Source organism: Antechinus flavipes, chromosome 1 (genome assembly GCF_016432865.1).
Source record: "Antechinus flavipes isolate AdamAnt ecotype Samford, QLD, Australia chromosome 1, AdamAnt_v2, whole genome shotgun sequence".
Classification (NCBI taxonomy): domain Eukaryota; kingdom Metazoa; phylum Chordata; class Mammalia; order Dasyuromorphia; family Dasyuridae; genus Antechinus; species Antechinus flavipes.
The window spans coordinates 297,022,652-297,042,689 of NC_067398.1; the positions used below are offsets into that span (position 1 = coordinate 297,022,652).

At 35.3% G+C, this 20,038-nt stretch overlaps 1 protein-coding gene across 2 annotated transcripts in view; it reads left to right on the plus strand.

Annotated features, from left to right (window-relative positions):
* SHISA9 (shisa family member 9) overlaps positions 1-20,038 on the plus strand; it is a 441,603-nt gene that overhangs the window by 388,125 nt on the left and 33,440 nt on the right. Inside the window, exon 4 of one of the 2 annotated variants that reach the window (XM_051963026.1) lies at positions 3,666-3,713. The exons of the other annotated variant lie outside the window; for it this stretch is intronic. Coding sequence (XP_051818986.1) covers positions 3,666-3,713 — 48 coding nt within the window. The remainder of the gene's footprint in view (positions 1-3,665; positions 3,714-20,038) is intronic. 2 annotated transcript variants of the gene reach the window in all.

Genomic DNA, 20,038 nt, shown 5'->3' on the forward strand with positions numbered 1-20,038 from the left:
GGACTTTTATCAGTCTTATTGCCCCATACTGACCCTTTTCTCCATTAGTGTCCACCTTTCCTCACACTGATGACAGCACACTGATTCAATTAAGTAGCAATGATTCCTGCCTTATGCATACATATTCTTTTGTTCCTGATGATATCATTTCCTAACTCTGAGTCACTAGAGGAGTTGAGGTTGCCCACAATTTGTTCCCTTTACTGCCTCCTGATCTCTAGCCCAACTGGAGATTTTCCCAAGTTGAAAAAAACAAAAAGTCTGTTACAGTGCAAAACATTAGTCTGAGCCCAGATTCACTTACTGTGAATAAGTAGCCATGTTAGCAGTGTTTTAGGTTACCTCTTAATTTCCTGAACCACATTCACATTTATAGAGTGAGCAACAATTTATGGAGAACCAGTGGTAAAGAATGATGACTTCAATGATACAACCTGTGTGACATTGTCACCTGAGTTTACTGGGTCTCAGTTTCCTTCTCTATAAAATGAGGTGGTGGACTAGATGGCCTCTGAAGTCCTTTCCAGCACTATATCTATGAATCTATGATTACTGAACTCACACTTCATCCAACTTCATATAATAACAGCTATTTTATCATGGTATTCTATGGTACTAACTAGGAAAATCAACACATTTTATCTTATTCATATTAAATCCCAATTTTTTCTCCTCTTCTTGCTGCAATCAGTCTGCAGTAGAGCATCAATAATATTAACAGAAGCCCTCACAGTCTGATCTGAACAATTTTCCCAAAGGGGATGTTTTTCTATGAGAAAAGCACCCCTTGAGAATCAGATGCATGCTAACTCCATTAACTTCTTCTGGCTTCCTGCTGCCCACTCATTTCAAAAATGTCTAAAACATTTTATCTTTCTCTACCCAAGTTTTCTGATTCTCTCAAGGTCTCAATCCCATGATACTGAGTCCTTCCCAACAAGTTATTATCTGAGCACCAAAGATCTTCCCAATTCATCATACTTGGTTTTTCCCCTTACTCGAATGGCTATGTTCTTTCCTAAGCCTGTCTGCCATTGCTATTTGTAATAGAAGCCAGATTTTTTTGTGAGCTTTTTGGGCAGAAAACTGTCCCCTGCTCAGAAGTGAGTACTCAGATGAGACATCTAGGAACTGTCTCAAAACTAGGAAAGGAAAATGCTTTCAAGGCAAGATTCTCTATGTGAACAATCAAATCCTGCACCTGATTTTATGTTTTCCCTTCTCACCCCCACTATCAACTCAAGATTGAAAAGATTCTAATCTCATCACCTCATCCCTATTGGTTTAAGTTATAAATGGATAATGAGCCCATTCTTACTTTCTAAGGAATGTGTTTTAGTAGGAAACACATTACTTCTCAAACTCTTTTTTTTGAGAGGTCTGTAATATTTACATAATTTAAAATTTTTTCTATAAATTATTTTACTTAAAAAAAATCATCTCCCTTTCCCTCCAACCCCAGAAAACAAAATGAAACACACATGTATCCTCAAAGAAAATAAATCACCACATGGCTTTGTCCAAAAATATGTCTTGTTCTGCAAATTTAGCCCCCTCACCTCTATTAAGGATGCATGTAGCCTTCTTTTTCTTTAGTCCTTGACTCTGACTAAGATGATGGAAAGTCCCTTAGAGTACCCTTTGCTGATTTTATTTTACTCTACATTAATAAGGTGTTAGTAAGTCACCACTCCTTACATAATTGCATTCCCCTGAAATCTCTGCAGTGCTGTCCATTTTAAACCATGGATAAAGTAGCAGAGAGCTCATTTCATTCGATATATTCTGTAAGAGTATGTTCTGTTATTTCCAGGAGCTGACTGAATGGCAATCAAAATTGTTACTTCCATAACTGATCACCATGGAACAGATTAAAAAATCATCCTTGCTTCAGGATGAATGCCACAGGAGTCAGCTCTTAGCAAGCAGACTAATATGCTGCTCCTCATCCCCTGGACCTTGACTTGGTTAATCACTTCACTTAGACTGGCCCTGAATTGAAGACTCTTAGGATACCAAAACCAGGCCGTTTCATGAGTTCATCTGAGGACCTGGGCTTCTCATTAAAAGGCATGGAAATCTTTTCCCTTCCAGATTTCTAGATCTTCCTGGACCATCCAGGAAGTTTTAGCAAGCTATTTTACCGCATGCTAGATTCCTTGACCCCCGCCAGATTGCTTTGTGGGGGACAGGGTTTGCTTAATTCAATTCAACAAGCATTTAGTAAGTGCTAAACAACATATAGATATATAGAGAGATAAGAACATACAGATACAGAATAAATGTGATGATTTCAGAGGGGAGAGCACTAGCAAAGTACTTCTGGAAGGGTGCTTTCTCTGAGAATGTCAAAAGTAGTGGTAACCTTAGGGTTATATTCAGAGCATCTGTCCTTCAGAAGGCCAACATAGATACTCTTGGAAGCCTAGAGAGAAACTCACATTGAGGGATGGTAAATAAAGAGATAGGAAGTTCTACATGTAGACACTCTACCTATTCCAATAGCTTGGAATCATGGGAAACTTATCTTGTCTTTTTGAGGAAAGATACTTATACCCCGGGGGATGAGGTCCAAATATATTGTTGTAATGCCCACACCTGATTTCCCTTAATTATTCTGGTCCTAGCAACCAAAGGTAAAATCCAAATGATTTAGATGAAGGACGTCCTTAAACAGAGGAGCAAAGTAAATCAACATTTGCCTATGACACTCTCCTACCTCCTTTTCCTACCCTTCTCCCATTTCTTGATCCCTTGTCCTTATGATGTCTAGAGACCTTTTATTTGGGATAGCTCTTTTAAGAAATTCTTTATTCTCCAAAATTATACCTCTTGCCTTCTACAATTAAAATTACTATTTCTTCAGTGTCAATCTGAAATACGTGTTGTCTGATGATCTAATTTAAATTCTCTATACAATGTGAATGATTGATACCTTCCAGGAACAATTACACTTTAAAAGAGGAACTTGTAATGAATTTATAATAGGAAGGAAATGTGGGGGAGAAATTGGGAGCCTCCTTCTTCATGCCTATTATAGGTTATTTCCTCTCCCTCCCCTTCTTGAAGGCATAACATAGCTCAGCAACTTGGTATCTGACTTGTGAAAAGTTGCCAACTTTACCCTTTAGTCATCAACCTCAACAAAGAAAATTGATCGATGCCCATCCAGATTTCATATTTTAGAATATGAAAACTATTGAGTTAGAATGTTCCTTTTTTGCTTCAGCAGTCAGAAAACTGAAACCAATGTGATGCCCAAGTACTATAGTTTGCAAAGTCAAGTGCTCAACAGCATTTATTTCTTCTGTTCCATTCAAATTATTTTTTTCTGTTTTACCTTAAATGTTTTATCTTATTCTGGATATATTTCACTGTCCAATTCTTTTAAGAAGTAAATAGGATGCAGATTCTAAGACATCAATAATATATCAAACATTCAGACATGTGGATTGTTGATTCTGGATCCAAATTCACAGTCCTAATTCTGACCTTCAGAAATCTAACCCTGGGACACTCAGCTAAAGTGTCCTGAAAGATTGTGTCTCCACTCCACTGCATTGGGATGCATTTAGAGGCACTTGAATTTAAAGACCTGGTGAGCACTGGGTGGGAAGGGGATATACAACCAATAGTTGAGAATCTTTTGATTATTATTTTTTTAGGAAGTTGTGATGGTGACTGGGCAGTAGCAACACTTAAGTCACCCAAAGGTACTGTATGGATTTTCTTCATCCTTTGTTTGGATGTCTCAGAAATTTTTTTTTTTTGAAAAGTACAGAAAAGTCCTAGTGTTTGTACCCGTCCAATTGCACGCATATGTACAGTGTAGTAACACGTGTGTATGTCCAAGTTCACGTGTGTACATGTGGAATTGTACATCTGTGTATATACTTATCAGCTGGCAAATGTGATCTGTCCAACCTCACTGAGCATCAGTGATATGCTGTAATGTTTGATGATTCCTCTGTCTTGGTAACTTCCCAAGGCTCATATTTAAGGAGAGCACATGTAGACAACAAAAAGGAGAACAGGTAAGAAATCCAAGAAAAAATTGTTTTTCTGACATATCTACACAAACAAAATAAAGACCAATTAGTAAAATGGGAGGAAAGATCCCTGTATGTGATATATAGTGCTCATTCAAGGTCTAGATACTATTTTTTTCTTGGAAAGAGTGAACCATTGGAAATATCAATCCCATCATCGTATATGAAGTTTTCTGCTTGTGTAAGACTTTTTCTGGCATCTGCCACACTCAGCCTCTGGAACTAAGTATTAATGACTTGACACACTTCCTGTTGAGGTATTATAAACCTTAAAGGTAACGAACTTGTGAGTTTTTGCCAAGCCTGAATGGTTTTAGATGACTAAAGGTAAAAATTCTAGCATTATTAGCATACTCTAGAAATCTTCATGAAGAAAGAAAATAACAGAAACTGATTTTGCCCCTAACTTTCCTCAGACTGGGGTGGCTGAAGTGCAGCTGAGTGAATGGGGATCAGTGTTATGAAATGCTGATGAAGGTTTCTGAGAGTCTCATATTGAACCTGGGTCCCATGGTTCTTAAATCCCCAGGAGGGTTGACATTGGAGTAGAATCTAGAAGAAACCTGAGGAAATCACAATGCCTGGCCTATAGTAGGCACTTAACAAATGTTTATTAAATTGAATTGAATATCAGTTCTTAACTTGGAATCAAGAAAAGCTGAGTTGAAATTCTGTCTCAGACAATTGTGAATAAGCCACTTAATTCCCTTGACCTTCCATGTCTTTATCTATAAAATGGGAGTAATAATAGTGTCTACCTCACAGGAGTTTTGTGAAGATAAAATGAAATTATCTTTGCAAAGCACCTTATAAACTTTAAAGCACTATACAAATGTGATCTATTATTATTATTGTTCTTGTTTTGAGTAAAACACTTTTTTTTTTGGTCATGAGTTAGATAAAAGCTGCCCACATGTCAAAGTACATTTTTAGAAATGAAAACAATTTGGAACATGACAGACCTACTAATTTGAGGCTTTTTTTGTGTGTGGAAAACAATGCCAGTATGATAGTTGTGACAGTATTTTGATGCAGTCAATTATCTCCTTTGTTGTAGCCTGCTGTTCTCTAGAAGAGTTTAGGAAGCCCTTGAAGATATAGTGGGAATGTTGGTATGAAAGACAAAAGATGGCAGAGCAAAAAGGGAAGTAGATTTAGAGATAGAAAACCAGGGTACAAGTCATACTTGCTTCCTGGGTGACCGTGGTCATCACATTCCCACTTTGGACCTTTTTTTCCCCCTTATTTGTATCATGAAGGGATGATGTGATGTAGCTAGCAAAGATAAGCCTTAATGTCATAATAATTCAGGTTTGAATCCTCCCTCAGATCCTTAATGCTATGGGACCACAAGCCAATTGATCTCACATTGAATTTACAACTGCCTCAGATATTTATTAGCTGTGTGCTTCCTGGATAAGACAATCTCTGTTGCCTCAGTTTATTCATCTACTGTACTTATCAAGGCTGTGGTGAGATTCAAATTACATAATATTTGTAAAGCACAGTGCCTGCCCTAGTTATAGTGATGATGATGATAATAATAATTATCATTATTATTATTATTACCCTAAACAACTCTTTAAGCCTATAAATTTGCAAAACCATTGCTCATCAGTAGAGGAAGTTATCACATTGAGAGTTCCCTATACTGATAAAACTGTTGTTGTTCAGCTATTTCAGTTGTGTGCTAGTCTTCGTGACCCCATTTGGAATTTTCTTGGCAGAGATACTGGAGTACTTTACCATTTTCTTCTCCAGTTCATTTTATAGATGAGGAAACCAAGGCTAACAGGATTATTTGACTTGTCCAGAGTCACACAGCTAATAAGTGCCTGAGGCCAGATTTGACTTCAGGTCTTCCTGAGGCCTAGTACCTTATCCACATTGCCTCCCAGCAGTCCAGTGAAATTATTTGTGTAGGCTAAAAACCAAAAATAAATGGGTTGGAGTAGATTAGTAAGTAGTATCAAATTTAAAGAGCATGAAGGTCCACTAAACTGTATGTGAAGATCTTTATGGAGTACAGGTTGCCTTTAGAAAACTATACACAGTTATATATTGCTTTTTTTATTAATACATAAACACATTAAAATTAGATAGAGATTTAATATAGTTTAGATCACATTTAAGTGTATTCCACCTGTGGGCCCTTGGGCTAAATGTTTAATCCCCCTGACTAGTTGACCTTTAATTTTCCTTTTTGTCCTAAACTCTATAATCCTTTCCCTTTCAACCAAACTATTTTTTTTTTTGCCTTCTCTGCCTAACCAATGTCTTTCTTTTTTAAATCTATTTATTTTTATTTTATGAAATAAAACAATTTTTATAACATACTATAGTAAAAGGGTAATTTTACATGAAACTGCAAATATATTATCTACAATATGCTATTCATTTAAATATATAATAAAGTTATCATGTAGCTTTCTTTTTATTTACTTTTTTCTCTGCCCCAAGAGATGGCTACCATTACACACACACACACACACACACACACACACACACACAGAGAGACACACACAGACACACACATACACACACACACGTAAAATCATTCTATACTTACTTCAATTTATCACTCTAAATGCTTATAGCCTCTCCTTCAAAGGTCCTTTGTAGTTAATTATGTCAAAATGATTTAGTCTTTCAAAGTTATTCTTAAAAACAATATTGATATTACTGTACACAATATTCTCTTGGTTCTACTCCCTTTCACTGTACATTATTTCATGCAAATTTATCCATGTTTTTCTAAAATTAGTGAGATTATCATTTCCTACAGCACAGTAGTACTCTATCATAATAATATACTATTGTCCTCCTAAAAGTAAAATAGGAAGAAAATGAAAAATGAAGAAATGGGGCAGAACTGTATAACTTGGATGAGGTCTGACTCTCTATACTTCCTTTGACCCTTTGGTGATTATTTCTCAGTCCTTACTTTTCTACAACTACTCCAGGCACTTGAAGGCCCAACTTTAACTCCATTAAATTCTCTTGGGATCAGATGAAGAGAAGAAATTTTATTCTCACTGTTGATACTTAAAATGGTATTTGTAAGATCTGTTACCTTTGCCTTCCTTGTTTCTTTATTCCAACCCTGGGTTGAATACACAACAGAGAACATATATGAACCCTGTAATTCCTTTTTTAAATGGTTGAAAAAGAGAAGTATCTGATGCAAATGGTACATTGTTCAAGAGATCCACTCCCTATGACTTGCCATGTTTCCTATTGCATTATTTTAAGTTTTAAAGATACTTGTACTTCAGACTCATCAGTAAGACTGAAGGTCTTTAAGATGAGGAAGTAGAGATGGAAATAGTGTGGGGCAACTGGAGCTTTGCCCCAAGTGTTGACATAGGCAGAAACATGCCCCTTGTATGGTGACTTACCTATCTGTGTCCCTACTAGATACTCTGACTTCTACCCCATCCCAAATTCTTATGAAAGCAGTAGTCTTCTTCTAGTCTGATGTTTTTGCAAATATAGACTGTCTCAGATGTACCGTCTGATCTGGAGACTTGTATCAGTACTTGGGCCAGTGCAAAATAGTCATAAAGTTATCTGCCACTTTCTATCATTATAAATATATTTATGCTTCCCATAGTCTGTATCATCTTTTATTCTCCTTTTCCATGGTAACTGTAGAAACCCTCCTTTAGTGTTTCTTTCATCTCCTGATGCTTGATGAAATCTACAATTCTCTTGAAGACAAATCTCTTGGCACTGAACTTAGCAAGGGACTGGGATTTGATTAAAATGTCTTCCAAAAGACTGTGAGCCAAATATTGAATCTATTGTGGGAAGGAGGAAATGTTCTGAATGGCAGTGGTAAAAATTTGAATTGGATGGTGAGAACTTTAGAAGAGAAGAGGTGATTTTTAAATAAAAGTGGTAAAAGCAGGGTCTGAAAATGACAGAAAAGAGAGTAAGATGTGTGTCAACTCTTCCTCTCGGTCCTGTGTGCTACAATCTGAGTTTCTCAGTCTCTTTACCTCCCGTGACCTCTCTCTCTTTAGTCAATCTCCATTATGCAAAATACTGTTGAAATGTTAGATCTTTAATCAACTGAATTTGCTCCAGGTGCTAGAATTCCTAATTTATATATATGCTGAGAATAACACACTTGCATATTAACATTCCTGGAGAATCTACATGAAAAGGCTCAGATCCTGAAATCACTTCATAGGATCAGGCATCATATATTTAGAACTGGAATGGAGTTCTGAACCCATTGAGTATAATACCCTAATTTTATGGAAAAACAAGGAAACTGAGACATAGAGTACCTAAGTGAATTACCTAGTCTGATATGGCTAACCATTGGCTAAGACCAGATTTGAATTTCTATCCTCTTAATTCTAAGTCCTGTACTTTCTCTACTTTTTCTCAGGCTGGACAGAAATGGGAAAGGAGTGAGAAACTGGGACTGAGATTGAGGATTTAAAAATTAGGAGATGACTACACCTACAGATTGACTAAGACAACAGGAAAACATAATGTTGAATGTTTGAGGGGCTGTGGAAAAATTGGGACATTAATGCATTGTTGGTGGAGTTGTGAACTGATCCAACCATTCTGATAGGGAACTCTACCCAAAGGTCTATCAAACTGTACATCCCCTTGTCTCTACTGAGGCTGTATGCCAAAGAGATCATAAAAAAAGGAAAAGGACCCACATACATAAAAGTATTTGTAGTAGCCCTTTTTGTAGTGGCAAGGAACTAGAAACTTCAGCCCATCAGCTGAAGAGTAATTAAATAAGTTATGGTATATGAATATTTTGGAATATTATTGTTCTATAAGAAATGATCAGCAGCATGATTTCAGAGAGGCCTGGACTTACATGGAATGATGCTGAGACTTACCTGAACTGATGCTGAGTGAAGTGATTAGGATCAGGAGATTGTTGTATACAGCAACAACAAGATAATGCAATGATCAATTCTGATGGACCTGGTTCTTTTCAACAGTAAGGTGATTCATGCATTTCCAATGATCTTGTGATAAAGAGAGCCATTTGCTCTCTGAGTTCACTCAGAGAGAAAACTGTGGGGACTGAGTGTGGATTACAACATAGCATTTTCACTTTTTGTTGTTATTTGCTTGCATTTTATTTTTTTTTCTCCTTTTTGTTCCCTTTTTGATGTGATTTTTCTTATGCACCACGATAATTGTGCAACTATGTATAGAAGAATTGTACTTGTTTAACATATATTGAATTACTTGCCATCTAGGGGATGGGATGAAGAGCAAGGGAGGGAGAAAACAATTTTGTAACACAAGGTATTGCAGGGATGAGTGATGAAAACTATCTATGCATATGTTTTGAAAATAAAAAGTTGTGATAAAAAATAAAAATTAGGGGTTGAAGCAGGGTGAGCCAAATAGGGTACCAAATACCAAATACCAAATAGGGTACCAAAAGGCAACCAAAAGTATATGATTTCTGAGAACTACGTCTGTGTAACACTCAAATGTTTAAATCAGACAAAAATGACCTGAGCTTAAGTATGGGTGTCTAAGTAAGATGAATAAACTATTTGATTTTACAGATTTTTTCCACTCTTATCTTTGTTCTTTTGGTATAACATAAATGGAATTTGAGGAAGATATTTATTTATCTACAGTGATCCTGAATAAGGAGGCAGCTGCTAAGCAGAGAGGCAGGCAATAACAAGCAATTACTAAGCTCTTACTTTGTGTCATGTGACTATTAACTCTTTTATTTCATGTAGTTTTTTCATTTATGATTTCTTGAAATATAGCTATGAAAAAACAAATTTTGTTCAAGTCTATTGTGTTTTAAATGGAGCTATCTGACTATTAAAATCAACTGCTTGGCCAACATTAAGTCCCAGCTTACATCTTCCTTGCTCATCATTTAGGTTTTGATGTTTGAGAGAGTATAAACAGTAGTTGTTTCTGTTTTAGCCAGAAATTCTTAGGGTCTTCCCCTTCTAGACTGATTTTTTATGAGGGCAAACTAGGCCATCTTTGCTTTAATTCATATATAAATATGTATACATATGTGTATACATACATATATATGTGTATATATGTATATATATTATACATATATATACATATATTTTATATATATATATGTATGTATGTACGTGTATGTGCTTTGCCTCAGACAAACTAAGTTCTGGAAAAGACCTTAGCTTAAAAAGGCCAAGGTTCCCCACTGTATCTAGGGCCATGATCAGTCTTTCTGACGTATGTCTTGCTACTGAACTCTAGTGATTCTGGAGGAAAGCTGATGACTCTGCATAGCTCTTCCTCACTTAAATCCAGGTCACTTACTAGTCAAAACATCACCCTCTGGTTGTCCTCTTTGAGAATGAAGGTTGAACAATAATTTTGTGCCAGATACGGTGCTAAGTGTTGAGATAGTGGGTGAAAACATATTGTGTCCCCTCACAGAGCTCACAGTCAAATCAAGGAGATAATAATAAGAAACACTATGTACGTACAAGATATATACAGAGTAAATAGAAAGTGCTGAAGACTAGAAAAAAGACCACTTGCACATCAGGGCATATCTGCCATTATAAAGGAAAGAGGACTTTGTATGAGTTGAGGCATGGGGAAAGAAAAAAATTCTCTGAAGAGAAACTGCTCAGCTAGGGAATTACCTAGAGGTCAAGAACAAGGCCATTACATCCAACCTGGCAAAAATATGGTTGTTGCCAGATAAAAGAAGTCAAGCAGAAACCATTATTCTGTATGTGGAAGAAGAAGAATATACAAAAAAATCAAGCCTGTCTTTGGAGCCCCCAGCAACAGAACCTCCAGGAGGGTGCACAGGCAAATGTCCTTAGCCAGAAGGATTAGTCAAGATTGCTGCCAAAAATAATACAAAAGACCAAGATTTTGACTTCCAGCCAAAATATGGAGGGCAAGATGACTTCTGCAATGACCTTAAGAATGTATTTGTTGTTCTTCCAGTACCAAGTAATTTTTATGTATGCAGAAAATGAAAACTGATATTCATCCAAAAAAGAAAGTGAAAGGACTGGAAGAATGTATTTTTATAGGTTGAAGAAAAAAACACTTTAAGGAAGAACTAAGTAAAATGATATGAAGACCAATGAGGGAATTCTTGTGAGAGGCAGCATGGTATAGTGAAAAGAATGCTGAGCCTAGAATCAAGAATTGATCAATGGGTTTGAATCCCACTTTTGAAACTGACTAGCTGTGTTGAAAATAGGCTCATTAAACTTCAGTTTCTTTACCTGTAAAATGGGGATATCATGGTCCCTACATCACAGGGTTTTTGTGATGATCTGATGTTGTTCAGTTGTATGTCTAACTTTTTATGATTCGGGATTTTCTTGGCAGAGATACTGGCATGTTTCACCATTTTCTTCTTCAGCTCATATTACAAATGAGGAATTGAGGCAAACAGAGTTAAATTAAATGTCCAGGATCACACAACTTGTAAATATCTGGGACCAGATTTGATCTCAGGAAGATGAGACTCCAGGCCTGGTGCTCTATCCACCCAGCACCTACCTGCCAAATGATCAGCTAAGCATAATGTATAAAAAGCCTGAAAATCTTGTAAACCTTAAAATGCTATATAACAGTAAAATGAACTTATATCAGTGAGCTGGAAAGCAAAGAACATAAATACTTGTTAGATGAAAAGGAATAAAATTTTATTTTAAAAATCATGAAAAAATAAAAACAAAATTCTGTAGAATTCAATAAAGGATGGATAGGAAGCTCTCAAGATTGAAATTCTGAGGATAGAAAGAAAATGATTCCTATTGGCAAGAAGGACAGGAGCTTCCTAAAGCGACCAATAGAACTATTTAAGGAACTCATTGCCCAGTTCTGGATTTATAGAAAATAGAAGCCAAGATAAGTAACTCATCATGGTTATAAAAGATTAATACAGTCTTGTAAAAAAAAAAATGTGTTACAAGTGCTTAAATCCAGAGTGAGCTGATGATGAATGCTTAGGACAAAAAAAAAAAAAAAAGGATTTTTTATTTGTGTATCTATGTTAAAGGTTGGTGATATATCACATGAGGTAAATACTGCTGCTTGGATTAAGATAGATGGAATGATGACAATAGATATTGGTGAGATGACTGAACTGTCTAGCTCTTGGGAGGGTTTGTTTTAGTTTTAGTTTTGTTTTGTTTTTTGCCCTTCCCTCCAGAAAAATGATCTTTGCTCTAGGGGGGAAGAACAAAAATAGATAAGTGTAAGTTGAAACTGGATTTAAGTGAGGAAAGGATGAGAGAATGCCTAGTTGCCCTAGATGAATTCAAGACCCTAGGCCAGAACAAACCATATCCTAGGACAATTCTAAAACTAATATCTGTGATCATTGAGCCCCTATTGGTAACTTTTGAAAGAAAATGAAGAACAGGAAAAAATGCTCTAAGATTGAAGAAAATGAGGTGCTGTCCTGATTTTCAAAGTAGGGAAGAAGGTGGAATCTGAAAATTATGGACCACTAAGCTCAATTTATATTCCTAGCAAAATTTCTGAATACATTATTAAAAAATGGCTTGTGGGCATTTAGAAAGAAATGTGGTTATCACTAAAAGCCAGCATGGCTTCATCAAGAATAGGTCATGCCAGACCAACTTTACTTTATTTCTTGACAGGTTAACTAGACTGGTATGCTTAGAGGAATGCTGGATATGTATTTTACCTAGAAAAGTATTTTATGTAATGTTTCATGTTATCCTTATAGCTAAACTACAGATATATGTGTGAGATTATAGTACAATTAGCTGGCTGACTGACAGGCTCAAAGAACAGTTATTAATAGGCCTTCTTCAATAGTTTCTTTTGGGTGGAGTTTGGGAGGTGGGAAGGAAGAAGGAAGTCTTTAATGAAACACTCCAGTGAAATGCCCTTGGCTTTGTTCTGTTGAACGTTTTTATAATTGTTCTGAATGAAAATGTAAAAAATATGCTTGTTAAACTTAGAAATGGCACAAAGCTGAGAGGTTTGGTTTTTTTTTTTAAACATGCTAGATGACAAAATTGGGATGCAAAAATTAAATTTATACCAAATATGTAAATTCATAAGATTAAATCTAAATATAATTAGATTGTGACAAATGACATTAAAGAAGGTTCAATCTTGGGGGTGTCTTTAAGAATAATCTCAATAGCTCATACATCCATATAGGACTCCACCAAGAACAAAAGAATCTGATTCATATCTTTCAAATAATCCTTGGCTTCTCTAGAAGCACTTAGGTTTACAAAAGTAATAAACATAAACTCATATCTTAGTGAGTAAAGAACTCAGAAAGGACTCATATCAGCCTTTTGCAAAACCATTGAGAGTTTATTATCACAGTGATCATATTTTTTCTCTGCAGTGAAAATTCAGAAAATGCAGCTAGGTGACGTAGTAGATAGAACACCAGCCCTGAAGTCAGGAAGACCTGAGTTCAAATCTGCCCTTAGACACTTAACACTTCCTACCTGTGTGACCCTGGGCAAGTCACTTAACCCCAATTGCCTCAGCAAAAAAAAAAAAAAGAAAAAAAAAAAAAGAAAGAAAAGAAAAGAATAGAAAATTCAGATTGGTCTTTAGCGAACTGTATTTGCAGATCCCAAAGATGAAACAACTTTCTACATAGTATTTCTCCCCATCTTCTGATAAATCCACAGTATCTCTTTGGTTTATATCTATTCCTGACCTCACTCTACATTCTCTCTACTGAGAAAACTGTCTGCCCTAAATCTGATATATCTCTCTTGCTGGCCATACTAAAGCTCATTTTATCCAACATGGTTATAAACTCAGAAATTCTTTCCTTCCACTTCAAATAGGATTTTGGACTTCTTTTTCATTCTAAAGAGGGGAAGGGGCTGACTAGATTTATTCCTAGTACACAAAGTTCTATACTTATTAAACCTATATAACATTCTGTAGTATCCTCAGCCCAACTTCTGCTCTTCCTGAATAAGGTTACCTCTCCCTATCTTGGGAGATAGGTGTCTAAAGGTATCTATCCCCTAAAGACAGGGAGACATCATTCTTTTTTTAAAAATTTATTTATTTTTATTTTTTGCTGAGGCAATTAGGATTAAGTGACTTGCCCAGAGTCACATAACTAGGAAGTGTTAAGTGTCTGAGACTCGATTTACTCAAGTCTTCCTGACTTCAGGGCTGGTGCTGTATCCACTGTGCCCCTAGCATAGTGGATTCTTTAATACTATCAGCTCAAATCCCCATTCTGATTTGTTTTCCCCAATGTCAACCACTGGTGATTAGTGCCCTACTTTTACATAATGAATTAATATTTAGTAAATCTTACAACGAGATATTTTTCTGTGAAGATACAGTAAGAACAGAAGTTACTAAGCACTCACTGCTCCTCACTGATTCCTCCTCAAAATCTTGGGAGCATATTTTTCTATAGCCTAGCGGGAACTTGCTAACAATGTCTGATTCGGCTCCCCATCTCCCCTAAGGACTCTCCGCCTTCCTGAGAAGTCAGGGGGTGGTGACAACCTGTGTTGAGACTGAAGCAGAATGATACTCAGTGGAAGAGTGATAACAGGTGGCAAACTACGTAAGTTGTTTATGTGGTCCCACTTGCATAGTATATACTTAGTGCATGCTCAGTGATGTTTTGGTTAATCCTCCACTAAGAGGATATGTTTTAATCACCCTGGCATGGGGGATCTAGAAAGCACAGTAAGTTTTATCAACCCAACTTGGGGGCTTTAGAAAGCAGGACACAACACTTTCCCTATTATCTAAGTCCTCAGGAAAATAGGCTTAAAGTTTACTTCTAAGTAACTAAGTTTACTTCTAAATTTGCCACAGTCAACAAGATGAATGGCTATAGCCCCCTTTTGGCAGATGTCAATCTTTGCTGGGTCAAAGATGTCTCTTGAGATTTATTCCTTTCCATCTAGCTGCAAAACCCAGACCTCTGGTGTCTTGCTCTCCTATCCTGTTGAAGATCACAGTATGGTAGTTATTTCTAATAGTCCTTCATTCCATGGCAGGAAGGAGTAGATACAATAGCAGCAGAAACAAGAGTTGGGTTGTGGACTTATGGAATATATGGTGATGGTTTGGATGGGAGAAAAATGTCTAAGGTTTCCTTTTATAGCATTATCTTCCTCCTTACTCAAACACAAGCAGGAAGGAGAGGAAAGGCATCATATTTTGGCCATTAAGTACCTTTTGAATGCCTTCCCAGTCCTAACTAAGCAGCCACTTCAAAAAGGCTCTCTTCTTTACTCAATTAGACCAGAAATAATACTTATATGCATGCTCAATTCCACAAGAAGGCATGAGCAGAATCCATTGCACACATTCATAAAACCTTGGCTCATTGGCTAGTCTTTCATAATATTTAATTTCCAAAACTAAATTTCCTAATTGCTAGATAAAAGTTTTTAAAAAGAAAACCTGAAGAATTTCATGGATTAAAAGTATACTATTAATATATAATATGATATAATAGTAAAAAATATTAATATAATATGAGGCCCTGTTAGCTAACCAGCTGTTTGGCAGTAAATAAAGCATTGGAACCGAAGTCAGGAAGAATTAAATTAAAATTCAGCCTCAAACACATTCAGTCAAACAGCAGTGTGACTCTGAGTTTGTCATTTAACTATCTTCTTCGGTTTCTTCATGTTCTAAGTGAACATAATAATAATGTCTATTACAATGTGACGTTTGTATCCTCAGTTCCAAAACTGAAAGTGCTATGTTAATGCTAGTTATTATGATTATGTTTTGGGCAGCTAGGTGGGTACAGATAGAGCACTGGGCCTGGAATCTGGTAGACAAATCTAGTTTCAGACACTTTTTAGTTGTATGCTCCTGGTCAAGTCACTTAATCCATTTTGTCTCAGTTTCCTCATTTGCAAAATGAGCTGGAGAAGGAAATAGCAAACCACTCCAAGTATCTTTGCCAAGAAAATCTCAAATAAGATCACAAAGTCTGAAATGACTAAACAACAATAAAAATGATTATGTTCATTTTCTAAAATAGCATAGCATCCAGAAAAACATATATCAGAACCAAGATAAAACATTCTTAATCTTAGTTCAAATCTATCTAGATTACTGTGTTTAGTTCTAAGTACCACATGTTAGGAAATTTCTCCAGTATCTTTGTCAAGAAAACCCCAAACTGGGTTCATGGAGAGTCATTCACAACTAAAATGACTGAACAACAATAACAAATAAGCTGATCTTCAAAAAGAAGGTAATTGTGGTGCTGAGGGACCTCAAAGTCATGCCATAAGAGGATTGGTTAGAGAGAATTGGTTGGAGAAGAGAAAACTTAAAGGGAAAATTATAGTTTATGAAGGCTTGTCATGTGGATCAGAAATTAGCCTTTCGTGACTCCAATGGACAAAGCCATAAGTAATGACTGGAAATTGCAGGATGGTAGAATCAAGTTAAATATACATATATACAAACACCCATACATATACTTTTCTCTTCTGAATAGCTCTAATTATAAAGAAATATATATTTACATAAATATACATGTTTATGTAAATACTTGTATGTATATATATTTATGTAAATACATTTTTTTCTATATAATTAGGGCTTTAAAAGAAAAATGAGTTTTCTTTAGAAACAGTGGGTCCTTCCTCCCATCCCACTGAAGATAGTTCTTCAAATGAATGCTAAATGGTCACCTATTGGGGATGTTGTAGAAAGGATTCTTGGTCAAATATATGTTAGAATATGACATTCAGCATCATAATGATTCCCTGTAAAGTGCTTTGGAAGGATATATATACTTGGTTTTCTTCCTTTCTTCTTTCCTCCCTCCTCCATCCTTCCCTTTAGCCTTCTTTGCCTACTTTCTCTCTCTTTCTCTTTCTCTTTCTCTCCCTCTCTTACTATAACTATGTGTGTGTGTGTATATATATATATATATATATATATATATATATATATATATGTCAATATGTAAACATACATATTATATTAAAGACTGGATTCACTGGCCAGTTCCTCATTATTCTTAATTTAAAAACAACAAAAACAAAAAAGCCCAACAACTTCCTAAATTTAATATTGGGGAAGAATAGCTAAAGTTCTTATTAAAAAACAAACAAATCTGAACGATTTCATGAACTAAAATAACAATTTAAGTATACAGTGTGATGTAAAACCTCAAAAAACTAATACTGTACTAGATTGAATTAGCCAGCTATATAGTAGTTGTATAAGACACTCTTATTTCTTACCTTCACCTGACATTTGTTGATAATTCATGATGAAAGAAACTGCCTCAAGTCTACCAGTCTGTTGTGATCAAGAAATTTCTGCAATTCTGGGATTCTGTTTACTTTAAAAAATGAAACTCTGAACCTCCTTATTTCAGTTGCTTCAGTATTGGAAAATAGTATGCTAAAGCTTATTTAGGAGAATTGAATTGCCGAAAAACCAAGGTTCAGTTTGGTTTCTTTTTTTTGTTGTTGTTGTTGGTGGTATTATTTTTTCAAGAAATAGAGAAAGGTCATTAGCTCTTAGAGTTAGGAAACAAGTTCTACTCAGTGATTTTTTTCATCAACTAGTGATGTGACATCTGTTGATTTTAGTTTCCTTAGTTATAAAATGAAGAGTTAGGGCAGATGAGTTCTCAGATCCTTTACAACTCCAAAAAGTCTAATTTGGAATAATAAAAAGCAGGTATTAGTCAGCATTGCTGTCTTTGAAATGATTTTCTGGCTAAGATTGTGATGTTTATTACTTATGGAAATATTTGCTTCAGAATCATAGATTACTTTAAAAGATTACCTCTCTTAGGAGAAGGAATTCTTTAGAGAAGAAAATATTGAAGGAAAAATATGAATACATCTAGGTTTCAATGTATGAACAATAAATCCCGTAAAGTGGTCTCATGTATTCAAATTCTCACTGTTAAAAAATATAGTTATATAAATCATGATAATTAGTTACAGCCCAGTGTAAACATATAATGTGAATTTGTGATCACTTCATATGATTCATTGTTCACACTAATTAGCACCTAGTTATTGTGTTATCTGGGGTTATTAATGATAATTTCTAATATTACAGTAGAAAATATATAAAATGTCCCTACTAAAGTCCTAGTTCAGTACCTCCTAATGGGGTAGAGGTGACCATAGAAGACTTTACCAATGGAACCTGACATTTTCTCCCAAGCTTTTTAGTATGTGCTTATCAATGGATTTTTTTGTTTTGTTTTTGGTTAGTGACTGCTTCAATTCCCATAGTTTTAATTATTATCTCTATATAAATAACTCACATCTATATATCTATTTTAAAATACCTTTTAAGAATAAAAATATTTTGTTTTTTCAAATACTTGCAAAGATAGTTTTCAACATTCACTTTTGCTAAACCTTGTGTTTCCAATTTTTTTTCTTCTCCCCTTCTCTCCCCCTCCTCCTTTCAGGAAGCAATTCCATATAGGTTAAACATGGACAATTCTTCTAAAACTATGTCCATATTTAATATGCTGAAAAGAAAACAGATCCATATATCTAGTTCTAGTTTAAATTTTGAACTCCATTCCTGTGTCACCAACAAGCTCCTTAGATATCTTGAACTAGATGTCTCCTATACATCTCATTCTCAATATGTTCAAAACATAACTCATTAGCTTTCTCCCACAAATACACCTCTCTTGGTATTTTTGACAAAGACATAATCTTGTAGTCATCTAGATTTGGTGCCATCCTTGATTCTTGAAGTAGAAACAAGATTTGGCCCCTGAAGGGTATGTAGGATAAGAGTTCACATATACACACTTACATATACACGCGTATATGTAAAAACATATACACACTTCTATATCTATCTGTCATCTATCTGTCTGTCTATCCACATACACATACATACGTTGTCTCCCTCATTAGAATGTAAGCTTCTTCAGGTCAAGAAATGTTTGCTTTTTTTTTTTGTATTCCCAAGGCTTAGTACAGTACCTAGTTAGGATTTAATCTTATTATAAAAGCTTATTGATTGAAGTTTATTTATTAAAATGCTCATATTTACTGTTGTTTTGTTCAGTTTATTTAAAAAAAAAGAAAATTAAAAAACAAAGAAGGTTAGTTCTAGAACTGAGATGGAAAGGAGTATGGGTCTCAGATTTATTTTTGTTATATAATGTTTTCTCCATGGCTGTCTAACACAGAAATATCTTTTGTTGGCATGGGTTGATATCTAAAATTTCATTTTTAAGAATGATGATAAGGGGGGCATATGGATAGTGCACCAGCCCTGAAGTCAGGAGGACCTGTGTTCAAATGTGACTTCAGACATTTTCTAGCTGTGTGACCCTGGGCAAGTCATTTGATCCCATTTATCTCAGCAAAACAAAACAAACAAAAAAATCAAAACAAGCAAAACAAAACAAAAAGAATGATGATAAGAGCTAGTATGTAGCACTTTAAATTTCACACAATAATTTATATATGTCCTCTCATCTAATTACCTCAAAAACTGAATGAGAAAAGTTTCTAAGTATTTTCTCTTATTTTGCAAATTGGAAAATGAAAACACAAATATATCAAAATTGCTTGATCATGATCATACAGCCAGGAAACAGAAGAGGCAGGATTCAACATCGTTGTCACCAAAGTCCCATATTATTTCCTGTATATCATACCATTCTTCCATTAGAGAATTTTTTTTTTAATTCAGTGGTTCTTAATCTAGGATCCATGAACTTTTAACAATGTGTTGACAACTGCATTTCAACATAATTGATTTTCTTTTTAATCTTTTGTAATTGATTTTATGCATTTCATAGGGATTCCTAGGCTTCATTAAACTTGCCCAAAGGATTCATGTCACAAAAAATGACTTTCTCTAGAGAAAGGTGGGATGAAAAGAGCTCAGAATTTAATCAAGAAAGACCTGGGTTTAAATCTTAGCTCTGACACCTGACCATATGACCATGGCAAAGTCATTTAACCTTTTTTCAACCTCAGTTTCCTCAGCTTCAAGACAGCAGC